Below are 9,027 nucleotides of genomic sequence, written 5' to 3' on the forward strand. Positions count from 1 at the left end.
TTGAATGAATGTTGGATTTTTCCATTTTGATTGACTTTAATTTTTATAAATTGTTTATACACTAGATCATTATTTAATTATTTTGATTTTATAAATGTTATATTTAATTATTTATTAATTATTTTTTTTGTTTATATATAACTCTATTTAAATTAATAAAAATTAAATCCTTATAAAAAAATGATAAGAATGAGTCAATCTTTTTTTTTTTAAATTTAGATATCAAATAGAAGACAAATTATATATATATATATATATATATATATATATATATTTAACTATGTTTGTATAAAAATGATTCATTCATATTTAATTTAATTTAAAGGTTTAAATGTGTTAAATATATATATTTAAATTGAATTATAATTGTTAGGTTTAAAACTTATATATATATATATATATATATATATATATATATATATATATAAATAAATCATGAAGTATAAAAAAAACATTTAAATTTAACTAAAATAAGATTAAGGTGAATTTATAATTATTATTTTTACTCATGTCAGGATTGTCTACAAGTCTGAAACTTATAGAATAGTTTGTTACAATTAAAAACTGAAAAAGAAAATATAAAATTGCAAGATTCAAATATTTGAACATATCACAAACAACTTCTAGGTACGGGTGACAAATTTATTGCATAATTTAATTTTGCAACTTGTAAGATATGACAATTCATTTAATGTCCTTTTAGGGGACGTTTGATAAATGGTATAAAAAAATGTTATAATAATATTTTTATATGAAGTTTTTATTTGTTCTGGAATTATTGTTTAAGATAGGAAGTTAGATTATAATTTTATACTTTTGTAAGCTTTATTTTAACTTAATAAAAAGTTTTAGTAAAAATTGAATTCTGACTATTTTTTAATTATTATTATATATATATATATATTAGTATTATTATATATAATATAATTAAATATACATAAATTTAATATTAAAATTTGGTTAATAAAAAAAATACTTATACAAATAATAATAATTTTATTAATTATTAGTATTATCAAATTTTATCTATAGTTTAATTAAATCATAAATAATAATAAACATTTCAACTAAACAAATATAATTTACATAAAAAAGTATATTAAATTTAATTTTATATACTAATTAAAATTTCATTAAATATAACAATTAAAATACTAAATAATATGATACAATAATTTGAATTTATAAATTAATTTATAAATTAATAATAAAAAATTCAAACCCATAATTTATTTTTAATTATTTAAAATATAATAATAATAGTTTTATCCTTATACTAATTCTTATATCAAATACCCACACTACACTATATATTTATTATTTTTTATATACTTTTAAACTAAATAATAATATTTTTATACATTTTATATTATCCTATATTATCCATACTCAATATTTATATACTATAAATAATTTATACCATTGATACATTCTTCTTACTTAAAATTAAATAATATATATATATATATATATATTAAAAATTAAAATTAAAAATAATTTTGTTTTATTTTTTATAATCAAATATATTTTATTCTTAAAATACAATATATATTATTTAAAAAATACAATAATAACTCTTCCTCATTTAAACTTTTAAAAATATAAAAATATAAATAAATAAATTATAATCAAATATATTTTATTTTTAAAATACAATAATAACTTTGACTATGCAATAAAAAATATTTTTTATTTTAATTAATATATTAATTTATGTATTAATAAAAATTATTTAAAATATAAGATAAATAAGAAATTTAATTAAGTTTTGAGGTATTCAAATGTAAATAAGCCTGAATAAGCTGAATCAAGCCAGCCGTTTCATCTTCCTGTAAATTCGCAATGGTAAATGTGTCCTACTATATCAACGCATCATCTAATTGAACGCGATATGATTAAATAAATAAATAAATAAACCACTTTCAACCCAATCTCTCTCTTCTTTCTCTCTCCTCTCTCGCAGATTGACAGACACAGATTCACCATTCCTTCTCTATCTCTCACGGATTTCAAAGTATAACCAACGCCTTTTTCCTTCATTCCGTCTACCAACCAGATCTAGATCTGATACATTTTCTTCCATCATAGACTAACACTGTTGATCCACCGAGGAATCGAAGAAGAACGAAACAAGCTAAGCTAAGGTAAGGTAACGACTCTCATTTTCCTCAAATCATTCGTAAACCGCTATCGTTTTCATTATAATTGATGAAAACTGAAAAACATATCCTGAATTAGTTAGCATTTATCAATTTTAGGTCATTAGTTATTAACGATTACAAGAATCGGAGCTTCTAATTTGTCGTTACTTTATTATTCATGTATTTATCTTTTGCGCATGCATAGTTGACCTATTATAGTATTATTGGTTATGAAATGGCAGGGAATTGATCAGTTGTGTGTATTAGATGATTTAAGATTTGGAAGGACTGATTGATTGATTGATTGATTGATTGATATCAAGGCAAATGTTAAGTGAAGATGGCTGTATCTAAGCACACAGTTGCAGCATTTAAGTCTTACCAAAATCAAGCGCAGGTGTTGGTTCGGAATTATCTACTTGCAGATACTTTTATTCCATATACATCTGTACTTGGTGGAATATTTGCCTGTAAAGTGGTAAGCTAATAATATCTCTTTGCCATCCATTTCATTGTATTGTTTCTTATTTGATTTTCCATATACAGGTTTATGATCTTTCTCAATTAGTCAGCACATTCTATTTTAGAAGTTATAATGCACTTTCAAAAGTCCAGAAGATTGAATGGAACAATCGGTAATTGTTTTTTTTTTCATTTCCCTTTGTATGGATAACATCTATTGGTGTTTCATTAATATACTTTGCAATTGAATTTGCAGTTCAATGTCCACACTACATGCAATTCTTATTGCCTTTATATCAACTTATTTTGTGTTCTGGTCTGATTTGTTTTCGGACAACAAGCATGTTGGTCTTATTACATTCCGAACTTCACCAGTTTCCATTGTTTCATTGGGGGTAAGTATTTTTTTGTACTTCATTTAAATTTATTCCAGAAAACTGTTTTGTCATTTTTGGCTTTCGTTTTAGTTATAAGAAAATACTGTTTTAGTCATTTCATATAAAAGAGTAAAAATAAGTACTTTTAGTGATATGAATTGATTTTGGCATTGTGGAAGAACATGTATGCTTTGTTTTGTTGAAATGGTGTAAAAGTAAATAAGGGTAGTTTGGAGTTTGTATCGTTTAAAATGTCATTGAATTAACCTAAGAGATAAAAAGAATTTGCCGTCATAGTAATGTATCTCACAAAATGAGATGGAGTGAAGTAGTAATTAGGCTCACAAATTTTGTCACAAAACTGCACTAACCAAATGAGTACTTGAAAAGGAGAAACACTGGGCATATTTACCTCAGATTATTATTATTATTTTTTTATCTTTTTGGGTGGTCTGATGAGTAATTATTATGTTGAAGGAATGAACTCTCCAGAATTTAAGGCGAGTAACTTCATTTCTAGTTTTGTTGTGAGACAGTTCAGTTTTGGGACCTACTCTAAGCTTCCTTATAAGTGTTTAAGTACTTCAAAGTTAAATGCAATCTAATTATGAAATGGCGAGATGTGTTTAGTGCATTAATGAGCTTTCAGTACTATATTTTATTTTAAAGTATGTTGTTAAGTTCTGATTTTTTTGGAGGTCACAATTTGTCACAGGTTATTTTGAGGTCTTTTAATTTTTAGAGTATATTTTTATTATTCTGTCCTGCTACATTCCAAAAAGCCATGTGGCCATATGTTATTAGATATGTTGTATTTACTTTGGGCTGAACAGCTGGGCCTGCTAGGGTTTTATTTAGTATTTAATGTTGGGCCTGAACATCCCTCTCTTTTACTCTATCTTCACACCTCCTTCTCAGATTCATGTGGTACTGGTTTTAAACCATCTCTCAATTTATATTAACATTTGAATAATTTGATGGTACACCAGACTGTATCAATCACAACGACTTATGGTTCAGGGGTTGGAATCCCCTTCCTCTCCCTAAAAAAGTAAAAATCACAACTTTGTCTTTTTGTGGCTGAGTTATTATGATATGAATTGTAGTGTGACCTTTTGGCACTGCACTTCATTCAGAGACACTTTTTCAGTGAATCAAGTGTACTTAATCAGCTTGATCGAATCTCGGCTTCTGGCTGAGGCAAGCATGTTGGAGATTCTATGCTTAGGACAGTTTCAAGTATAGTATGCGGGTTAATAAGTTATTAAACAAGTCGAATCAGAACATTGAAGACCTTTGGGAAGGGTAAGGTGAAAAAAGAAACATAGCCAAATTGTTTTATCTGATTTTTTCAGTTTATCTGGGTAGTGGAGTCATAAATAGCATAACATGGGTCATATTTTTTTTAAGTGTCCTGCATCATGTTCAAATTTTATTAGTCATATTGTTAATGTGTATCATTCACTTGTATTGAACATTTTTCATCTAATGATCTTTATTTGATCTACAGGCTTCAGTCGGGTACTTCCTTGTAGACCTTGGGATGATTTTTTGGCTGTATCCTTCACTAGGTGGATCAGAATATGTAAGTATTGGCAACAGATGAGCACACTAAAGGCTTTATTGATGTGAGGTTATTTCAAAATGATCTGTTTTTTTATGGGAACAAAAAATATTGTTTTATGTCAAAAGTGGCTTATTTGGACCAAATGACCAAAATATCACCAGAGTTCCTGTGATATGCTATTGTTAAATTTTTTAGAAATTTAAGTATTGACTGAGTACCTGTGATATGCTGTTGTTAAAAACTCTAGAAATTTAAGTAGTGACTGAGTTCCTGTGATATTTGTCCAAGAAGATCTATTAGTGTTATTTTCATCCATCATATGTGAAACTTGTTCCTGGACTGTACAGACTATCTTTGCTGACTCTACATTTCCTTCTAGTTTTAACTATAATCACCATTCTGATATTTGAGGAAATGATCACGATGTGGATATACTACCATAATGGCATATGTGGTCTTCACTACCATGAATTTGGTCATTGTATGTGATCAAGGTAAACCCAGATACAAAAACCATAAATAAATGTATGAATGTGTCTCTAACTAAGATGGTGTTTAATAGCTCAATCATTTGATAACTGTTATTTTATTTATCTAGTTTCCACTAAAAAATGGGTAAGCTATGGCTTAACTCGATAACCTATTAAGAGCATCCATAACAACTTTAAGCCCTGAAAATTAATCAAATTACGTCATTCTAAGGGTAAAATAGTCTCTTAAGTATTTTTCCGACATGAATTACACATTTTATCTAATCTACCTTACCTACATATCAAGAACTTTGAATTTAGTGATTTCAACGTTTATTTTTTGATTGACTTGACTTATTCTGCATTTAAAAATTCAGTATTCAGTATTCAACATTTAACACTTAATTTTTAGTTTTATAAACATTCCATAAAAGTAAACTTTTCTATACCTAGATACAGAAACAAAAATGGGAGGTGTTTCCAAATTGTGTGTTGGAGTTGCTCTTAAATATATGGCTCTTTGGCTATATGACTGATAAGATTTGTTATCGATTTTCAGATTATACATCATTCCCTTTCTGCAATTTCTGTAGCATATGCGATGTTTACTGGGGAGGGACAACTGTACACTTTTATGGTTTTAATCTCTGAATTGACGACTCCAGAGATTAATATGAGATGGTATGCTTTTGAAAAAGATGTCTCAATTAAGCTATTATAATCTCTAGCCTTGACTTATGCTTTTGGTGTCTATGCTCTGTAGGTACCTTGATGTAGCTGGTCTTAAAAGGTCAAATGCATATTTAGTAAATGGTGTACTGATATTTTTTGCCTGGCTGGTGAGTTTAAACCTGTTTTTTTCCTTATTGTTTTAAAATAAAAGAAATATTGTTTAGAGTAAAAAAGTGGTTTATTTGGGTTAAACGACCAATTTAACATTAGTATTTAATATTTTAAATTAACCATATTTTAGTTGATTTGATGAAAAAAGGTATTGATGACGGGATATTGGTTTATATAGGCTAAATTAAAAAAAGAAACATAAAATAATGTCAAATTCATATGATTTAACTATTTCTAACGTTACACTAGAATTGATCATACACATTAAGGATGTAATGTTCGAGTTGATTGTGTGTTTTTTGTTACTTTATTTGGTTTACAAGTTATTTTTTACATCATCATCCAAATTATAATATAGTTTTTTTTTTTCATTTGGTATCGAGATTATTTCAACGATGATGGTAAATTATATTTTTGCATCACGATGCATATTGTTTTCTAAACCATTGTGATTTTTGACAAACTTAACAAATGTAATTTTTCATCAATCATAATCAACGTGAAAATAGTTGATAGCAAAACATCCCATTATCTCCTCTTTTATGATTCATTCTATTTGTGCAAAATTTATACCCTTTTAGTTAGTCGTTACTATAACACGAACAATAGCTATTTTTGTTTCTTAGCTTCTTGTTGCTATTTCGTCTGGTTTTCACATTCTCACCGAAAATAAATTGTGGGTTTCAGGTTGCCAGGATTCTGCTGTTCTTCTACATGTTTTATCATGTATATATGCATTACCATCAGGTACTTAATACATCCTAAATGACTTTTTTCTTCTCATTATTGAAGTCCTATGAGATAGTCAGATTTAGAACAGCTTGCTTTAACTGTCTATATTTGATAGGAGGGTGGCAGATATTTGCCAAATCGTATTGTAGTGCTACATGTGAAGTAATTAGATAGAATAGACATATCATACCTAATAGAGTTAACTGCACAATTTTGAAAAATTAAGTTAGAAATAAGTATATAGCTATTGTGGAACTTTGGTGAGTGTTGGAATACAGATTGAGATGTGTGAATTATAAATTAGATCATGATCCAAAAAATTATCTTTATTTCAAATTAGGCCAAAAATCACTAAATTGATCATGATCCAAAAGATAATCTTTATACCAAATAAAATTCAAATCACACTATTGTCTAGGTCATGATTCAAAATAATCTTTATACCAAATAAAGCATAAATTCACACTATAATCTGCATTTTGATCCCAAAAAATCTTAGTTCCAAATTTAGCAAAAACTTGCACTATAATATGGATCATAATGTAGAAAGAAATCTTGTACTCAACGAAAATAAGCATTTTTAATTTTACTTTTGGAAAATTTTCAATAGAACCATGATTGTGACAAAAAAGTGTTCTTTAGAAAGTCTCATCGTTTTTCTACCAAGAGCTCGTTTGATTAGTGTTTTTCCTAAAAACTCTGTATCATGTCACCAATTTTTTCAATCATTAAATCACTTAGATTCATCAATCAAAATACTAAAATATTCTTACTTTATTTAAAATAAAAATCATTTTTAAATTCAAAGGACATTTTAGTAATTGAAACTAAATAATTCCAAAAACCCCACTTTTTCATCCAACAATGGGTTTTCAAATTACCCAAAGATCAAACAAGCTCCAAATGAGTTGGTTGATTTTTCTTTTTCTTTTTGGTAGAAGTACATTGTACCATGTTAAATAAACAAATGGCCAAACTACATTTACAAGAAGCTAAACTAAGATTCATGTAAAAAGACCTATACACACAAGACATCCAAAAATGAAGCAAATTATCTCTTTTCATGTATTTGAAACACACAAAAAAAAGGCCCAAAACCTAGCAAGAACAAAGTTATTGTCCATATATCTCATTCCTTACAAAGCAACCAATTGCTGAAATATTGTCAAGAGTTCCATATATTCTTCCCTCAATAATAATAACCTAATGGGTGATTGAGATTAGCGATAGAATTGGAAAATCGAATGAATAGAAGAAAATGATTGTATGGTGCATGCAGGTAAGCGCGATGCATCCATTTGGTCGCTTTTTGGTGTTTGTGGTGCCAGCAGCTCTTGCTGCCATGAACTTGGTCTGGTTTGTGAAGATTCTTAAAGGACTGAAGAAGACATTAACCAAATGGCAATGAAAAGGAAAATCATTTCATCTCATTGTAGATTAATTTTGTGCTCATCTTTTGTGGATATTATTATTATATTCCCTTTTGCCCTCAAATTTTTTTTCCTGTCTTTTTCACACTTGACCACTTTTGTAAGCTTTGTAGAAGATAGAAAAAAGGGTATTATAATAGAGAGAAAGATATAGAGGGCATGACTAACTTGATTATATCATTATGATGATTAGGTTTGAAAGGAAAATATTTGTAAAAACTCAATTATGCTTGTTTATATATTATTTTACAGTCTTCTTTCACTCAATAGCAACATGGGTTTATTTATTTGATGAAGAATGTGCCATGATAACAGATGAATTCTTATTTCAATTGCCCTCTTTTGTTTTTTTTGGAAGAATTTGTCAATTTATATAAATAGTTCTTGCTGTTGATGAAATATATATGAACAACAAAATAAAAAGAAAAGACAACAAAAATGGTTTATACTGAGTTGAACAATGTCAAGATTTACAAATTATATTGAAACAATAGGATAAACGAGTGTGTTGTGAGCCTATAGACGAACATCTTTACGTGTCCATATGAGAGCCTATAAACGAATATATTCACGAGCTTACGAGCCGAATATTGAGAAGTTTAAGTTCGGCTTGTTTAAATTTTCAAGCTTTTAAACGAGCCTGTGCTCAGCAAGCTCGAAGCAACCCTGTTCATTTACATCATTAAGACCAACGAGTAGACCAATCCTAATTTTATTATTAAAAGAAAATTAAAACCATAATTTTATATATATTAATAATAATAATAATTTATTTACTTCATTTAATGCATGTGATTCATCATCGATATAATTTCCTAAATAGTATACAAATGTAGGGTCCTTCATATGGCTGTGGATGGCTTTGTCTAAGTTAAATTTATGCAAGAAATTCAATTATATGTCACTCCATAATTTAATTGGTTAGGTGAATTGCTAGATAAGGTGCATAATAAGAGGTTGTTTGTTTGATTTTTGAGTTTTTAGATTTTTTAGAATATTTTTATT

At 27.5% G+C, this 9,027-nt stretch overlaps 1 protein-coding gene across 6 annotated transcripts; it reads left to right on the forward strand.

Annotated features, from left to right (window-relative positions):
• The first annotated feature begins 1,917 nt into the window (after positions 1-1,917).
• LOC124944096 (TLC domain-containing protein 4-B-like) lies at positions 1,918-8,289 on the forward strand. 6 transcript variants are annotated; one of them, XM_047484564.1, is made up of 9 exons: positions 1,918-2,149; positions 2,465-2,619; positions 2,688-2,776; positions 2,860-2,998; positions 4,491-4,565; positions 5,577-5,698; positions 5,781-5,856; positions 6,548-6,607; positions 7,872-8,289. In XM_047484564.1, the coding sequence occupies exons 2-9, from the start codon at positions 2,482-2,484 to the stop codon at positions 7,998-8,000; spliced, it is 828 nt and encodes a 275-aa protein (XP_047340520.1). In that variant the 5' UTR covers positions 1,918-2,149; positions 2,465-2,481; the 3' UTR covers positions 8,001-8,289. The 6 variants fall into 6 exon arrangements, with proteins under 6 accessions (XP_047340520.1, XP_047340519.1, XP_047340518.1 ...); XM_047484563.1 differs by having other exon boundaries at positions 1,918-2,144; XM_047484562.1 differs by having other exon boundaries at positions 1,918-2,136; positions 2,462-2,619.
• The last annotated feature ends 738 nt before the right edge of the window (positions 8,290-9,027 follow it).

Source organism: Impatiens glandulifera, chromosome 6 (assembly GCF_907164915.1).
Source record: "Impatiens glandulifera chromosome 6, dImpGla2.1, whole genome shotgun sequence".
NCBI lineage: Eukaryota > Viridiplantae > Streptophyta > Magnoliopsida > Ericales > Balsaminaceae > Impatiens > Impatiens glandulifera.

Excerpts from the sequence above, each read along its gene's own strand:
- LOC124944096 (XM_047484564.1), top strand. The coding sequence starts at position 2,482 with ATGGCTGTATCTAAGCACACAGTTGCAGCATTTAAGTCTTACCAAAAT. Across the intron at positions 2,777-2,859 it reads AAGATTGAATGGAACAATCG|TTCAATGTCCACACTACATG; the intron begins GTAATTGTTTTT and ends TTGAATTTGCAG. Across the intron at positions 5,699-5,780 it reads CCAGAGATTAATATGAGATG|GTACCTTGATGTAGCTGGTC; the intron begins GTATGCTTTTGA and ends TATGCTCTGTAG.